We start from the raw sequence: 18,540 nt of genomic DNA, 5'->3' as shown, positions 1-18,540 counted from the left end.
AGATTCGATCTGACATCTGAACTTTTCTCGGTCAACTCCGCCTTCGCTCCCATTTTCCAATAGCTACAGCGGGAGGACGATCTTTCTGTCAAAGTTTGTGAGCAATTTAAGATTTATCATTTAGAACTTCCTCTCAACAAAAAAATAGTGTCAGCCTCTACGATTCTTTCACTGTGGCGTTTGGCAGCTTTAACGAGACGCCATCAGCTTCAGAAGCTCTGGCAGCTCGTGTCTCCGGGGCCACATCACAAGATTTCAGAATAAGAGCACAAACAAAAAGACATGTTCAAGATAGTCTAGTTCTGAAGTCTAGAGAGCCAAGTTCCCACAGTACTTGAAGTGACTGAATTCCTGGGTGAAGGAACTCTAGCCTGCACAGAATTAAGTTGAAAACACTTTATTTTTGATTTATTACATTCATGTTGTTTAATCCAGTCGCAACCCACCTGAACCTGACACATGGTGCTTTCTTTGTACAAAAGTAAGGTCGCAGAACTGGATGCAAAATTATACTCCTGCTGCTTTAACAAGTTTATTTTATCTGAAATCATTATAACGTTTTGAGGTTGCCAAAGTGAAAGAGGACCTACTTTTGAAAAATAATAACTGCTGGGAGGCCTCCTGCTTAGAAAGAAGAGCCAGTAACAAGAAAAATTGGAGCAGCAATTACTTTTTTTAGATCCCGCCTTTCAGACGAATGATTAAATACATTATAAGATATTCATTTTAAGAGGACATGATGAACCCACTTGAGAAACTAGAGCAGCTGTCAATCTCCTTTTGTTATGTTTGTTTGTTTGCCACCTTTTCCTTCCTCCTTTGTGTTCGATGGTTTGGGTTTTGACTCGGGAGTTGTTATGTATTTTTTCTCCCCTCACAGGTGCTTTGAGCAAGAGTCTCCGCAAGGTGTGGGTGTGTCTTTGAATGCAGCTAAGTTACTTTTAAAAGTGAAAGCGGGTTTTTCGCAACCTACAAGAGGCTCCCGAAGCTGCCGGCACACCAGCCTCCCTCATGCACCCTCCATACGAGAGCAATTACACGGCCTGCTCGTTTAAACAAATTAGCCTCATCAAGTTCCGCCTTTGTCGACATCTGCACCTAAATCCCTCGGCAGAATGAGAACGTCCAAGCGTCTCCCGGCCCGCAGGCCGCTCTGGTGGAGAACAAACTTAGTCGCATAGTCGCATAGTCGCAAAAAAAAGGTTGAAACACAACAAAAGGACAACAACACACAGACACACACACACACACACACACACACACACACAAAACACGGCAACTCTGCTGCTGATGGGAACAGGCAGGCAGGGAGGAGATGTTCCAAAGGTAAATGTGTCAGAGGCTTCGGTTGCTGGGAAACTGAAACTGCAGCTAATTTAGTTTGATGTAGGTCTCACAATTTCCCCACCCATGTGTCCAATAGATGGTAATCTGCCTTTATGGCAGATGATGGCTGATGCTTTTTCCTCATCCACGCAACACGGCGTGACATACTGGGAAATAAAAGCCTGAAACTCAGCCCCATTAATTGCCCCCCCCAATTAAGGCAACTGATTTTAACAATGGAGTCCCCCCCCGCCCCCCCCCCCCCCCATTCCCCTCAATCCCGCCTATTGTTAAGATGGGCCATTAATTACAGGAAGAAATGGGATGCTAGAGGCCAATTATGTGAAGCAGGATGAGCCTGTCAGCTAATTCCAATCAGGAAGTTCCAATGACACAAGCCGGTGAATTATTGACAGCGTGCTGCTGTTTCAAACAAGGACTCAGTGAGTCAGAGGCAGTTTGTGAACATCCGGAACTGCACCTGAACAGGTTGGCGCGCAAAAACAGCAGTGGCTCGGAGAGGGAAGGACGTCCGCACGCTGCCTGTCCAAGTATAGTCAAAAAATTCATGAGGGCAATAATGTGGAAGGATCATGTGTGATCTTCATCCATCCATCCATCCATCCATCCATCCATCCATCCATGCATTTCACTTGTGTAATTCTGGACCGTCTGACTGACCTGTAATTCTGAGACCGATCACTGAAATTTGTCTTCTATTGATCAGCGGTTGATTGACCATTTTTATGTTGAGGCTTTGGAGAATGGATCCACAGACTCAAAGGTCAAGCCCCGTTTGTGAAGTGAAAATTAAGTTTTAATTTCAAATTTTCATTAAACTGAGCAGCAAAATAGCCGCATGCTGACCACTGTGAGCCAGTACACGCTGATCTAAAGGATTCCTGAAAATATTGACAACTTCAAACCAAGATGCACAAACAACAATGGTATCTGAAGCATCATTCTATGGCATCTGTGGCAAAAGACCCTCGCGGTTCAGTCAATTAGACACACAATAGATTTGTCTGTTTGGGAACCGACCGCCACTCGATGCGCCTGCATTGCACTCTGAACGCTGCTGTTTGAAAGCTAGCAGCTCTTTGAGTCAGCGCTGAGTCACCCACTGACAGAGAGGAATGAGTGTAAATGTCACGTCCAGAGGAGCTCGATGAGAGGAGCCGCGTGACATCAGCGCAATCACTCCAGTGGTGGCCGGTAATTTATGGCTTATACCAGCGTAGTAACTTCCTGTGCTCACATAAACCTCAGCCACCCACATGGCCACCCATAAAAGGTGTGTTTGTGTGTGTGTGTGTGTGTGTGTACGTGGGTGGAGACATTTCACTTACTTCTTGTGCTGATTCTCCTTCCGATCAGCTGAGCCCAAACTCTGGGAAAAGAAGAAATGCACAGAATTAGAACCAGAAGCAGCGTATTGAGCTACTGTGTGTTTGCAGTCTAACTACCACTGCGTTGTGTTACACAAGCTCAGATTTAAAAAAAAAAAACAACAACCTTGTGGCGTTGCGGGTAGTGGGCAGCAATTATTCACACCAGGAAGTTAATCAACCTGGAAAAAAAAAATCTCATTACACAAACACCAGGAGCGAAGACCTTCTGCCTCCCACTGGAAGTCCAGATGGACCCTGATAGACAACTCACCTCGAGGTCAACCACAAATCAAATGATTGCGAGGACCCTGTGCGACCCATTTTCTTGTCTAATGGGTTCATTCAAAGTGGGAACTGATACACTCAACTGCGAACACCACATTAAAAGGGCAAGCCTGTGTAATTCGATCGCATTTAATGAGCAGGAAGGATGTTGCAAACAGCGAGCCAGAATTCTCACATCTCTCTCACAGCCGCGCTGTCAGTTGAAAAAAACCAAGAGACCAATGCTGTTGCAATATGACCGCCTGCTACTGACACAGTCACTGGAATGTCTGGTTTCACATATCGCCGATAACTGACATTAGTCATTATTTTCGCTACTGTCAAATTTTGTTTGTGCTGAACAAAATCTCAGTATCTCTCAAGTGCACACTGTGAGAATAGAACGCCTTACATTAATCCTGCATTGGGAATGTTTTTTCTCGTGTGAACACCAAACCCGAAACAAATTGGACCACAGACTTCTTGAAGGTTAGCGTACTGAAGTAGCTGCTGTTTATTAGTAAATGATAACTCCTGTTTGCGGAATTTGGGGAAGCTATTTCTCCCTGATCTCTCTGAAGTGATGGAACTTGACTTCCTCCTGGCGACGCTCAACAGGGGGCGATGGAAGAATTCTCCTCTTGAGGGGCTATTTCATGACGGAACGCGCCAACTCCCAGGGGAGGAATCTGCCGCATCCCCGCAGGCTGTCTGTCTCTCTGTGGAGAACCGTCTTGCATCCTGTCGGAGGATTGGAGTCGATGGAGCTGAAGTCCTCCACTATGACTCCTCTGTGAAGAGTGTCGAGTGAAACTAGTATCTGAACGTTTGTACGAATAACAACTGAGACATGACTCTCAGAACGCTAGGCATATATATATATATATATATATATACATATATATATATATATATATATATATATATACATATATATATATATATATATATACATATATATATATATATATATATATATATATATATATATATATATATATATATACATATATATATATTTATATGTATATGTATATATATGTATATGTATATATATATATATATATGTATATACATATTTATATATATATATATATATATATATATATATATGTATATGTATATATATGTATATGTATATATATATGTATGTATATATATATTTATATACATATATATATATATACATATATATACATACATACATGAGACGTGACTCTCAGAACGCTAGGCATATATATATATATGTATGTATATATATATATATGTATATATATATATACGTGTATATATATATATATATATATATATATATATATATATATATATATACGGATATACATACATACATATATATGTATGTATATATATGTTTGGCCTTGTGAGTGAGTGTGTGTGTGCATGCGCTTGTGTTTAAGCTTTTTCAGCATGGTGACATTTTGACCACCGTGTGTTTGTCTCAGTGTGTGCACACCTTGGTACAGTCGCAGTGCCCTGACATTTTGGCCGCTACTTGATTTCTCTGTGCCAGAGGTCTGCGTGACCTTTATCTTCCTGGTTGGAGTGGGAGGGACCTTACAGTGTGACCTTTCACCCCCGCCCCGCCGCCCCCCGCGGTGTCCCTCAGGTAGCGGCTCTGCGCAGAGGCAGGTGAGCGTTCTTTTGTGTTGAAAGACAGCCTCGATTGCACATCAGAGACGCATGAAAGCATAGAGGAGAAAGGAGAAATATTTTTCTTCTTCTCCTTCTACCGGTGAATTACAAAGAGCAAAGGCCACATTTAATCACACATGAACCAATTGCACACCACTCACGTTGATGCCTGACTAAAACGTGCCATCACATTTAGTTCGCTAGTGCATCTACAGGATAGCTAGCATGCTCACCAACGTAATGTAACAGTGAAATGTGAATTGTTGATTTTTTTTGTTTTTTGCAGTTTGCATCCAGCTGACTACACTGAATTCTCATAGTCTCCTCAGTGTCAATGCACTTCACATTGCGCACACAAAATATTAGGTATCCAGTAGAGTTATGGTCACCTCGTCAATCAGTCGATTAATTCAATTAATTTGCTTAATTCGCTTTGTTCTCAAGAGATCCTGTTGGTCAACAGGATCTCTTGAGACAACTACACGAAGAGTATTCATTATGATCTGCAGTGAGATGGACAGACATTGTCCACTGTAAAACGGGTGCGTTTGGATGTCGCCGTGCAGGATGGGATAAAACAGGAAGTATCTGTTTCTTATCATCCAATATGACGCAAATGTCTGAATCATGTTGCATTTTCCTTGATCACTCTTGACATCTGTTGTACTATTCTGATTTCAGAAAATATTGTGCAACATTTTCGAATTTTGATCAATTTCCAATTTCCAGTCTCGTTAATCGACTTGTTCATATTCTGTGTTCTCAGAGAAATACACGCTGGAGGACCATCAACGTGACCACTTCCATGTTTTCCCCAAATGGCAGGAAACAGGAAATGGGGTTTTGTCATGGCAGATTGACCACTAGGGGACTTGATGGGACAAATTACAAACCCTGACATGGGCTCTAATTTGTTAGTGAGGTTACCTTTTTGCCCACAGTTGCTTAGTTACACATCCATCAGCTGTGGGGCTAAAGCTGCCTGTGACAATTTCAGGAGGCAGTCGAGTCTTCTGCCACCATCGAGGACAACACTTTTCTTTTTTTATTATATCAGCACTGTGGTCGCATTACCCTCCAGTTGTGACAGTTATTTCAAATATGTAAATAAATGAATGAATCAATAAATTAGAGTTGCCGAAAAATGTCACCGCCATCAAGGGATGAATATGTGATGATTACTGCAGCTCTTTAGTGTTAACTTCACTGTGTCTCAACACCACATAACTTGTGCTCTTCGAAGGAAGCACCACACCACATAGCGCAACCAGTCGTGAATAAAATCGCCAGGCGTAATTTGGCATTTTTATCAATAAACTTTAATTTGCTGCCTGTCACGTCGTGCTATTTGCGGGACGCAGGTTTTTCTAAGTGCCGGCACCTCACGGAGCTCATTTCTCCTGGTTATGGGCACCGACAGCCTCGCACAGTGTGGAAAACATCAAAACTGCTGTACGTGCATCACGCACAACATCCTCGCACAGCACGACTAAGTTAATTGCGCGTGTTAAAATGCTTTCATGGTCAATGAAGATGCCCGCCCTCATCTCATCCTCTTCATGGAGAGCAGCCGCAAAACAAACAAACTTGTTCTGGCAGCTTCTCAGTTAACATCCTGCTGACAGTTCACTGAGGTTTAATATCAAACCTCGTCCTTTGCCATCAAACATTAGCAGGGGAGGGAAAAATTTATACAGAAGAATCTAAGTGTGATGTTGTCCAAAAATGTTTAAAAAAAAAAAATGAAATAGATGGCAAATAATTGGATACAGATTGAGGAATGTGGTAAGATTGAGATACTCAGTTCTTCCAATTGTGTGTGTGTGTGTGTGTGTGTGTGTGTGTGTGTGTGTTTGCAGCAGCAGGTGTACTACATGCCTTCAGTGCAGCTACCGAGTGAAAACCCCAAGGTTTCTCCTCCTCACAGCTGTTCGCCGGCACTGACGACACATGTTGCATTCTTTCCAAACGTCCTGCTAATCCTAATCCGTCTCACAACCTCGCACACAGCTACTGACCCCACAGGCAAAACAGACAAATCGGGGACAGCGACACGGTGGCACAGTAGCGGCGGAACACCATCCAAACGAACCTGTCGCATCCAAGTGGAAAGAAAGAAAGAAAGAGTGAGAGGAAGAAAAGCAAGCTCACCCTCCTGCTTCTCCTTCACCGTCTTGTTTTAGAAACCTCCAAAATTCTCCTCCATACTGCCGCTGACGCTGCTGCTGCAGGTCCTGCTCAGACATCCAACTTCTGTTCTTCTTCTCCTCTCCCTTCGTACCCCACACCAGCCTTCCCTACGTCTATTTTCCTCTCTTTCGGTCCGAAAAAAAAAAGCAGCCGGTCACACGGAGGGTTTTGCCGAAGCTCGATCCGGCAGCGGCAGCGACTACCTCCGCTGACTTGTTGCACTTTAATTGTGGTTGCTAGGCGATAAGCCCCTCCAATTCGGCGCAGCACCGCGGACGGGCGGGGGTTGGGATGGGGTGGGGAGGTGTTTGGTGGAAATGCTCATTAACGGACGCGGCAGCCTGGGGAGCCAGGAGGGAGATGTGCAGATGTCAGACAGGTGGGTGGAGGAGAGCAGGTGCAGCGCTGCCTTCGCGCTAATCTGGGCAAGTAGTCGATGCTCCAGCACACCTGAGGAGGAGGAGGAGGAGGAAGAGGAGGACAAGTGCACAAACGGACACTGATCCGTCGACCTTTTCAATCAAACGACGATTTAAAATGTGCCTTTCTTTCTTATAGTTGATGTTGGCTTCTTACTGAAGGGAAAACAGCGGTTTTTAACTTTGAATCAGTGAGAATTTCCCCATCATCCTGTTGACGTGTGGTTTCAGCTTATTGTCTTTGCTGGTGACAAACGTTTGTTACCAGCGTTTCTTTGATATTCTGCCCATTTTTTTCCAATCATAGTTTTTCATTCAGGACTCCAGAGGAGCAGACTTGCATGGTTAATAAAGCGGAACATTGGATCTCCAGTGTTTAGCATTGGTGTTTAGCATTGATCTCCATGGCGGAGCCAACGCCTGGCCGAGGGTGTTCACAAAGCCTTTAGCTTTAAAAGAACTTGAAGCAACTGCAGATGTCCAATTGCAAGATGCCCAAAGAACAGAAGTGGCCTAAAACTTCTTTCCTCACGCTTGATTTTCCCTAATTTTGTCAAACCCCAGGATCTGCTCAAAGTTTCTGCCTTCTGCTGCACAAGAAGCACTTTGTCCTAGTGGCCACTGCCACTAACTTCAATCTGTGGTGAACTTCAGTCAGCGTGCTCCAGTGCGCGGCTGCCTGTCGGTGACCTTCGTTGCCCCGGCGCACGTCAGTAGCTGAGTCTGTGCGTGACATCACAGCCAGCGTGTTTGCCTGCATTAGCTGCATTATGACTCACTGCGTTTTTGCACCTACGAACAGGATATAGCGACATTACTCACAACTTCTGGAAATGCCAGGCATACACTCAAAAAACAGGAAGTAGTTTCATACTATCATACAGTGGTGGGCCAGCTGGCCAAAGCATAGTCAGAATAGTCATATGACGTCCACTTGACATTTTACTCCAATTCAATTTCAGCTCACTTGTGCTGTCAGGTTCCATGAGATCTTTTAAAAGCTTTCAAACGTACTTTAATTCTTCTCCTTTCTTCTTCACACTGTCTGCACAACCTCTCTCTGGCCTGCATCGATAAAATCCATCCTCCATTCCATCACACACATCCTGCCAGCGGAGAATCCCAGCATGCACCCCTGGGGGACCACAGCAGGTTGCCGCCCAATACCTGTCAGTCACTGGTAGCGCTGCTAAATTTAACTCCAACACCCACAGCAGAAAACCCGTACGGTCACCACTCCTACGCACACACACACACGCACACACCTCATCTCAAGGGCTCTCAACAGGTTCTTGGTGGCCTTTCAGTGGATCCAACCTGCACAGGCTCCCGGTGAGACTGCTGTCTTCAGGAGGAACACAGTGCACTGCAAAAACCTCCTGACAACAGAGGTAAAATTCTGTCGCTAATAATAGCTCCTGCTACAGACATGCAAGGTATTTGCATAAATTTGGTGAAGACAATTATTAGCCAGTGAGTCCAAAAATAAAGGCATGATTTCATTGTTTAAGCAGAAATGTGACAATGACAGATTTAGCTTTTAACATTCTTTATTTGTTTCACTATTATTATTATTTTTTAAATTTCAGGACATTTTTTGGTTAATTGGGTCCTTGAAAATGCCCCATGAAGGAACTTGTAGATTTAGTGGCTTTAATCCTGTAGGATTAGACACGCTGGAATTCAACACAGTGCAGATTTGCTGTGGCAGGAGGTCAGATATTATTGTGTGTAACAACAACTCTTTCAGATTGATAAACTGGTAAAGTAAAAGATGTGCACCAGGACTGCAGCTACTGAATATTTTGTGATCTGGTGTTTTACAAATTAATCTAAAAATCCAATGTGTGGAGAAGAAAACAGATGTAAGTGTAAATTCACTAGTTTTGAGGCGGTTTATATTTTATAGGGTGGTTGAAAATTTAGTTAAGAGTTTGGTTGTCTGTACACTTTACAGGTCTGTGACCAAGTGCAGAGGTGGTGTGTGTTGTGTGTTTGTGTCAGCAAAATTAAATATTTGGCACAAACTTGAGGGAGAGAATAATGAGACATGATGGTGAGTGCATCTGTAATTCTCAGTCAATTTATAGATACATTTTTAAATAGAGCAACACTGATCATTAAACGTTTGTAAAAAACAACAACAAAAGAAATAGAAAGTAGCCTCAATCTGTTTTTCCTTTTGTGGTTTTTGAGGAAACACAATAGAAACCTATTAAAAGGAGTGATGTTTAAGTAATCTCAAATAAATGACAGCTATTCTGGCACAGAATTGTCTCCATAGTTGTTCCAAAGCTGAAAACCAAAGCAGAAACTGACAAACGTTTCCTTTTTTCTCGACGTGATACAAGCGGCAGTGCGCTCCATTGAACACAAATGAACACGGGCCGTTGTGGAACAGTGTGTTCTCGTTTTACAGTTTCCAAACACTCTGCTGATCGCTTTTCCACTACGTCGTGGAATTAAAAGGGGCTTTTAAAAATCTCTGACACTTCAGAGGCCGAAGACAAGAAGAAGGACGAAGAGAGCAAAGAGAGCTGGAGCGACGGACAGGGACATCAGCCGGGAAAATAAATGGACAAACAAAAAAAAAAACAATGACATTAGGGCGCCCAGGTGTGGGAAACAATAAAACGTGGTGAAGGTGAATCTTTTTCTGAGTGTCCCGTTGACTGGACGGACCAATCAGAAAGGTTTGGACAGCCAGGCTGCGACGGCAGAGTGACGGAGTCGCGGAGCTGCACGCTGTCTCCGCTTCAGCGATGTCATTATTTTTGGTCAGGATTCCCCCCCTCCCAAGTCTTGCGGTCTGAGCGCCAAAAAAAAACAAAAAAAAAACTAGCTCATAAATCAAGCCAGTGGAGGGAGACTAAAGATATTTACCCATAAATCACTGCGGCGGAGCCACCTACAATCAGACTAATAGGGCTGGAAGACGTGCTGTCATCCAAGCCATGATGTCATCGAACCCGAGCCTGTGGGTGTTGATGCTGGTGGTGGGTCCCTGGATCTGTGTGTGTGTGTGTGCGTGTGTGCGTGTGAGCGTTCGGTGGCACTGTAGGTACACGGTGCGGCTTGTGTAAGTGTCTGCTGTGTGGGAGACAGGATGTCTGTTTTTAGGGGTGTGTGTTTGTATGTGTGTGTGCGTGTGTGTGTGTGTGTGTGTGTGTGTGTGTGTGTGTGCGTGTGTGTGTGTGTGTGTGTGTGTCTGTTCCTTCATCATCGTCTTTGCATTTATGTGCATCGGCTCCATCCGCGCTCACGTAAACAGTCACACGCAGCGTTAGATGTAAATCTCAGACTGGACCCAACACACATGTAAAACGCAGGCGTGAGCGCACGCACGCACGCACACACACAAACGTGCGAGCCGGCCTTGCGGTTAGCTCTGGCTTACAATGGGTGTGGGATTCCATCGAGAAAATCTAAACAAGTCGAGCGGTTAGCGCGGGTCTGCCACGTTTCCACACAATGGCGCTCATTGACATAAATAACTGGGGACTCTGTGAAACGGGACACCCATTAACTTCTCCACAGATAATTGCCCATTAGATCCTGGAAAGAGGGACGCTGGATTGAGAAATAACTCACGTCTGACACTAAACGCAACTTGTAATAATAAAAAAGTCAGATTGTGAATAGGAGAAGGGGGTCCTGGGCTCGCTCTCTCTCTCTCTCTCTCTCTCTCTCTCTCTCTCTCTCTCTCTCTCTCCACTATCATGCAGGCCAGCCACTTGGAGCGTCTACAGAGGGGAAACCGCGGCCTGCTCCGAGGCCTGCGCGCACACGTCTGCGCCGTCGCCCCCATCGCCGCGCTTTGAAGGCGGAAAAGATGATGACAAGCAGGAGAAGAATAAAAAAGAGGCACAAAGAGGGCTGCAAATTGAAAAATAAGACGAGAGGCGAAAAAAATAAATAGGCGGCGGAGAATATGAAAATTACGGTAGTCTAGTAAAGCAACCAGAAGCTGAGCTGGGGTTTTTTTCCCCATAAAAAAAGAAAAGAAAAATGAAAGAGACAGGCTGGTTCTGAAACAGTGTAGAAAATGAAAATACAAGCAACTCCCTCTTGGAAACTTGGACACTAGAGAAGTCAAATGGCCCCCTGGTGATGCGCAGAGGTTTGATCGACACAAATGTGAGATTTGCAGTTTTACAGCTTTTAGACTGAGTGAAAAGTGAAATAAATGGCTTTGGGGCTGTTGGCAATGGAGACACGGCAGAGGTTGGCCGGCTACTGCAGCACGGTCAGTTCTGGATGGATGAAGAGGAGAAGTCACCATAGTTTAGCCTGTCACGGCCTTCCAGATCCTGGTTTTTGTATCTTGGCGCCCAGAGACGAGACGGTGAGTCCTCTGGTGGTTACGGGAGACACTGTGTCCATGTCATAAATAGGAAGGTCTCTGAATCTCTTCCCTATTTGACTCTCTTAGAACATAATTTTGTAGTAGAAGCAAAACAAAAATACAAATACTTTATGTTAAAATGTAAACATTCATTCAGATGTTGGTGTTGTCTGCATTTATACATCGGTCTATGTTTTTTTTTTTTTTAATTATTACAAAAACTTGTCTAATCTAAATTTTTGACTTTTATACAGAATAATTTGGATAGATACCGATATGTGTGTATTAACTATTATTATTGAAGCTGTTAGCTGGGATGGAAGGCTTAATGAGCTGCACTTGAAAACAGAGCGGCAGATTATGTTGGATGATTTCAAAATCAATGTTGTATCTACTTGTGTTGGCCAGATTTCCTTCCACAGATACGGCATTGTTCATTTAAGCATTACAGAGTGAAATATGCCAACACATACACGTCTAAAAAAAAAAAAATAAAATCCAAAACACATAATGACGCAACTATTTATTGCCTGGTGACTGTGTGTGTGTGTGTGTGTGAGCTTTACACATTAGCAGGAGGTGGAGCAATAAAAGCTGTAGACTAAACAGAAAAACAACCTCCCCATGGTCGACGATGACATCATCACAGTCTGACCTGCTTTTATGGGGAGGGGATTTGAACAAACACTGATAGCTCTGTTTACACCTGACAGGACCTGTTCCAGCCAGTGCTTGATACAGTCAGGATGAAATGGTAATAGTGAGAATTCGGCTGGCAACTCATGGAAAAGAAGAAGAGGAAAAAAAAGTCTTGAATGTAAGTAGCAGTTGACCTCAATCCTGCTTCATGTCATCGCCGGGTTTCATTTATTCCTCGCAGACGAACCGAAAATATTATTTCTAAAGCACATTAGCCATGTTTGACTTGTCTTTTCAAATCAGGTGCTAAGAAATTTAAAACCAGGGGAGCCGGGCAGGGAGGGCTCGCGGCCGCATGTACGTTTACCTACAGCGCTGTTATACCAGACGCCGTGTGTGTGCGTGCGTGTTCATGTGGAGGTGTTTGCGTGTGTTCTTCCCTCCTCGCTCCATATTCCAAAGTGATTTATTCCAATTTAACGCAGCATGTTTGTTTTGGAGCGCGATATGTATTTGGTCATGAAACATTAATAGAGTAGAAAACATGTTGAAAAATGAGCTCGCTGACTCGTGTTTGAGTACTGTATGTGCCTGCGTTTTGTGTGTGTGTGTGTGTGTGTGTGTGTGTGTGTGTGTGTGTGTGTGTGTGTGTGTGTGCGTGCATGCGCCTGCACTCATACTGCAGTCTTGAGGCCCATGCTGTCAGTCAGCCCAGCTCACAGGGTGGTCCAGACACTGAGCTCTCTTTACTTTTAAACACACACACACACACACACACACACACACACACACACACACACGCGCAGTCAAACGTGTACATGGACGGACGAGCGCCGTACGCACGCAAACAAACAAACACTTACTGTTGTACATGTGACGACACAAGAAACAAAGTACACATGAATGTGTATTTCTATATATACATTTGACCATAATGAAGCAATAAAATAACCTCAGCGCTTCCTGTCCCAAACTGTACCCCTCCTCTACTGGATAACAGTGAAAAAAAAAGGAGAAAAAAAAAACTGCAGCGGGACGGCAGCGACTCCTCTGGACTTCACATTTGGACTCCGCTGGAAGATTCTTGAGTCGAGAATTAGTGGCTATAAGTGACGATGTCAGCAGGCAGTTTTCTGGCTGAAAAGGCTTGGAAGGCAAACCGAGGTCGGTTGCTGACGTAGAGAAAGGAGAGGGAAGTGTGCCTGGCTTGGTTGTGATGTACACAAGTCACAACCTTTAACACCAAAGCAGGCTTGGTCGTTCTTGGCTGAGGAAAACAGCGAATTTCGGCTCGGTAGAGAAAACCATGTCACACCTCTCAGAGACGAGCTCCCCAGAAGCTAGCTAAACAGTGTTTAGAGTTCTAAGCGCAAAATGTGATTTTTATTCTTATGAGGATAAACTCAATACAGCCCATTTGGACTGATGAACAGGCACATTTAAAAGCCAAGCAAGTCACTCTTAGCATGATCTAATGGCTTAAAAAGTTCCTGAAGCTGCTAACGAAGTGTTGAATTGCTGTAGTGAGTTTAGTTTGTCACCAATAAGAATTTATATTTACATTAAAAAACAACAAGAAAGGCCAGAAAACATCTGGTGGTCTGCAGCCAAAGAGTATGGGTTAAGTAAAGATAAAAGCAAAGTTATCATCCGATGCTTCCCAGTAAATCTTAAACTAGCTAATGCTAAGCTCATGCTAAGATAGTTTATGCTAAGCTAAAAACAACCAACACAAAGTATATATAAAATGTCTATTAAAAAGTCACTGCTCACTTGATACGATGAATGAAAAGTTTTGGATGTGCACAGCATTTATCTGATGTCTCCATGTAGAAGTGAACAGAGATGTGAAGGGATGGAGGTGATTGGACAAACAAACATGTCCATCAAATCCAGCAGTGATGGACAGTGGTAAGACACTGGTGCCTGGAAAAAGACTTCATGCAAACCAGTGCGTGAGTGGGTTCATACTTGACAAAGCCACTTGTCTCAGCCAATCAGGTGAGTGCTGTTATTTTCTGGTCATTTCAAGAGAAAATATTGGATTTTTTTCTATAAATCTGCCGTTAGTTTACATTGCACGTTTCCGAGTCGTCCGCTTATTCTGGCGGTCTTGGTGTCACGATTTCACAAATCTTATATATTGCATATAAACTACTGACCTCATTTACCCCTCGCAACTGATGCTAACAGCACTGTAATTACTAACAGCGATTCCTGAAAGAAAAAAAAATGAAAAAAGATAGGAACGAAGAGAAGCATAAAGATCTTGAGCATGTGTGCTCGGAGCGCATCAAAGGAACATTACGTTCGAGCTGCACCAAAGGAATCTCACAACAAGAGCTGATGACATGGTGCTTGTTGACTTCGCAGAAATCTGAGGCCGACCGTCAGTCAGAAGAAAGGCGTTAGCGTCAAACCAGATTATATGCCCCGGGCATCAAAGACTTTGCTTAAAACACATTCAGACGCGGGAGGAACAGGGCTGCTTTTCAAGAGCAGCAGACTGTGGCGGGATTTTCCATGACTTGCAAAAGTCTGAAAAGATGGAGCGCCGCGCACACGTCGAGCTCCCGAGTCAGAGGTGTCAAACTCATTTCCACCGAGGGCCACATCAGCATTGTGGTTTGTGACTGTAAGACTGTGTTCAAATTACTGACCTGCGCACAAGCACACGGTTCCGTGCTCCCTTTTTGAACTAATCAGGTCAAGAAAGCCACACAAGCGCATCAATCAAAGATGAACAAATATCATCGAAGCACACTGGACACTGCATTAACTTTATGTTCAAAATTTTGTTCAATTTTATTTATTTTGCATCAGTTTTTCCTCAATGTTACATAATAATTTTTGTATCTGTCTTAACTCCACTACTTACTGGTTGTTATATGCTTTTTCAGCTCATTGTGTTTTAAGCAGGATGGAGAGGTCAGAGGGATGTCCTCCTGTATGCTTGAAGTTGTACGGAGAAAGCCAGAGGTCAGACCTTTGACTGTGTATAAAAATGGGCGGAGTCATTGTGACATCACCCACGCATACGTGTACAATCGCCTTGAGACTGGTTTCATACGCAGCAAAAGTATTTCCAGTTCGTTTTGAAACCCGATGATTCCATATTTGGACATGTGGGTGGGACCAGAGGTGGGGAATGATTGGAGCGTGAGTGCAGCAACACCCATTCAAAAAAAATGTAACCACTTGGTGAACGCACAACTTCAGTCCTCCTTTCCGTATTGACAGCAGGTCTTGTTTTTTTTTTTGTTTTTTTTTTCATTTGCAACCATTTTTGGCGGTCCCTAGTGGCAAAACAACAGAATGCAGGTTTTTGGCACATCTTCCCTTGGCTCCTTTTTCAGGACAGGGAGAATAAGGAGCTCTGATCATCTTTTTGTGCAGTCAATGGGTCAGATTAAGATTGTGTCCAGAGGAGAAACAGTGAATATTTGGGTAGAAGGATGCTGAGGATGGAACTGGCAGGCAGGTGGGAGAGAACAAAGAGGAGATTTATGGATGTACTGAAGGAGGACATGCAGGTGTGAGAGAGGAGGATGCAGAGGATTTAGAGGGTGAGATGGAAGCAGATGATTGGCTGTGGCCACCACTGAAGGGAACAACCCAAAGGAGAAGGAGATGAAGATTCTCCTTCGGCATCACACAGCAGGAAGAACGAGGCTCATTTTTCATTTCCCGGCTATTAGGCGCTCATGAATTAAAAAGAAAAGAGAAAAGAAAAGAAAAAAAAATGCAAATGAGGATCGCTTTCTTCTCCCGCAAAAATGCTAATCAGCCATAATTGCCTCTGAAATGACAGCATTAGAGTCTTAGGAGGCCCTGCTGCTTTTGTGTGCAGCAGTCAAATTCTCAGATTCCGATTCTCAGAGCAGAACTGGCGGCAAGAAAGAGAAGGTGCTGCTGTAAAATCATCCATCCATTTCCATCACTGCTTCTGCTGCACTCCCCCCCGAGTGCAGCAGAATGTGTTGGAGTCGATCCCAGCTGCCTCTGGGCGCGAAGGCGAGGTTACACCCTGGACAAGTCGCCAGTTTATCGCCGGGCCACAAAGGCACATTAGTACTCACAGCTACAGCACAACTTAGAGTTCCCAACTGGGTTCACATGCATGTTTTCGGACTGTGGGAGGAAGCTGGAGAACCCGAGAGGAACCCACACAGGCACATGGAGAACATGCAAAGTCCACACAGAAAGGCCCCAGGCCCAGGAATCGACCTGGACCTGCACCACCGTGTGGCCCACTGCTGTGTGTTGAATGCTGTTTGTTTTTCTTTGCAACACAGATGAAGTGTTTTTTTTTTTTATGTTTTCTCATGTTTCCCTGACGGGCCCAAGTCAATCCAGACATTGGCTCCTCTCTTCTCCTCTCCTTTCCCTCTCCTCCCATTTTCCTTCCCTTTTATTTTCACATCGCACCAATTTCTTTTCCTCCCCTGGATTCGGAGGCGCCATTGTGCGCTTGCGGCTTGTTTACGAGGACCATTGATTTGCCCAGTGAGGTTTGGCTGGAGCATGGAGACGAGAGGGGGAGGGCGGCAGCGCAGGATGGGATGGGATGGGATGGGATGGGGGGAAGAGGGGGCGTTGGTTGAAGAAGTATGAATGAACTGCAATCACATCGACCCTCAGCCACTTCTCCTTTGTCTTCTTACAAAATCCTTCCCTGGTGCACTTGGGCCACCTCCACTTGCACTTTTCCACTTCCCCCGTGGAACGTCAGGAAGAGAGCGTCAGCCCGAAGCCAGAGGCGGCGGCCGGCGCCGGCCAGAGGTTAATTTCTGTGGCCGGACCAGTGAGTATCCCGACGGCTGGCAGGCGTCTCGGGGCCAGATCCTCCTTCCAGCACTGCTGACACTCACTCACTCACTCACAAACTCACCCTGCTAGTTTTTCTAGGATACTTTGGTGCAAAAGCAGTGGTTTATAATGTTAAAAAAAAGGGTGAGGTCGGTTTAACTGCGAAAGTCTTGCAACTGAATTTTTTTGTGAAAATGTCACATTTTACAAAGTCTCCCTGGTTGCTGCTCTTCACTTTATCCATCGTTCGTGTGCAAAGTCTGCAGTTGCCATAGAAACTGAATTGTTGGAACTTTGAGTCAAGGCAAGAAGACGCAAGAAGAGAAAAATATATAAATCTGTATTCATCCTAAACGGAAGAGTATTTGGAATTTTTTTTTCTAATCCAAACAGGGACAGCAATTTATACAACAAACGTATAATAACGTGAAAAGAATTTTATTTCATCTGTCAGTAGAAATAGAGAGCATTAATTGGATATTCCTGCCTGTGAGTGCGTGTGTGTGTTCTTGAGCTAAAAGGGGGAAGTCTTTTCGAGGCCGACTGAGTTCAAGGTTTTTGGGGAAAAAAAAACAAACTTCAATAGTTCATGCGGAGAACAAATAAAACAACACATGGTTTTTGCAAAAGTTCACGGGTTCAGGCCAGGGGTGGACTGACGGAGGCGGTGTTTGATTTCTTGCTGACACCAGAGGAAAATGTCGGGAGGTCTTGGGTTGGGTGGGGGTGGGGGGCACCGGGGTGGTGGAGGGTTGTTGGCGGGGTGGGGCGTAACTCTGCGTCGCACCTCGCTGTTTCCCACGGCATTTGGTTGTGTGTTCAGCGGCTGCAGGTCGACTCCTGGAGGCTCCGTCGCTCCAAGCTGCCTCCGCCGAGCAGGCCGGCGTGAGCGACCGGCCGGGATTTCCATTTCATAACACTTTTTGACTGACGCCAGAGTTCCCCCCGCCGCTCTTCCTGCTGTCTCATACCCCCCCTCCGCAGGTCTTGGTCTCCCTCCTGCTACAGTAGCCGCCAGCAGCGTGACCCTCTTCCATCTCTCCCACCGCCGTCTAATCGTTTCTGCAGTTTGTGCTGTTTTGGCATCGACGTCCGGATGCTGATACCCAAGACTGCGAACCCGAAACCCCCCCCTCACCCCCCTTCACCACCCCCCCCCCCCCTTCCCTCCACCTCCCTCCCTCTGCTCCTGCTGACACGGTGTTGCCTCACACTCCCCAGAAACAACCCCCCCCCCACCACACCCCGCCCCCGACTCCCCTACAATCCCGTCGAACCTGATCCCTTCCACCCCACAACCCCCCCCATCAGTCTCCCCCACCCCCCTTACGTCCCTTCAGGAGCATTTTGCCACATGCGGGGCCTCTAATTTACAGTGTTTGTTCAAACCGGAATATCCGTGAATGGCTCGCGACTCCGGGCATGTGGAACATGGCACCAATGTTGCAGTGGTAAGCTTAACCCTACCTGAACCCCCCCCCCACCCCCCACCCCCACCACCAAC

At 45.0% G+C, this 18,540-nt stretch overlaps 1 protein-coding gene across 2 annotated transcripts in view; it reads right to left on the bottom strand.

Annotated features, from left to right (window-relative positions):
* ankfn1b (ankyrin repeat and fibronectin type III domain containing 1b) overlaps positions 1-18,540 on the bottom strand; it is a 120,844-nt gene that overhangs the window by 48,202 nt on the left and 54,102 nt on the right. For both annotated transcript variants that reach the window (XM_076034429.1, XM_076034427.1), the window contains exon 4: positions 2,676-2,716. In XM_076034429.1, the coding sequence (XP_075890544.1) occupies positions 2,676-2,716 (41 nt within the window). The remainder of the gene's footprint in view (positions 1-2,675; positions 2,717-18,540) is intronic.

The sequence above is a fragment of the Nelusetta ayraudi genome, unplaced genomic scaffold (assembly GCF_046127955.1).
Source record: "Nelusetta ayraudi isolate G7.1 ecotype Tasmania unplaced genomic scaffold, CSIRO-AGI_Nayr_v1 ptg000042l, whole genome shotgun sequence".
Lineage (NCBI taxonomy): Eukaryota > Metazoa > Chordata > Actinopteri > Tetraodontiformes > Monacanthidae > Nelusetta > Nelusetta ayraudi.
The sequence above is the reverse complement of the archived record's forward strand: the minus strand, read 5'-3'. Positions and strand labels throughout refer to the sequence as shown.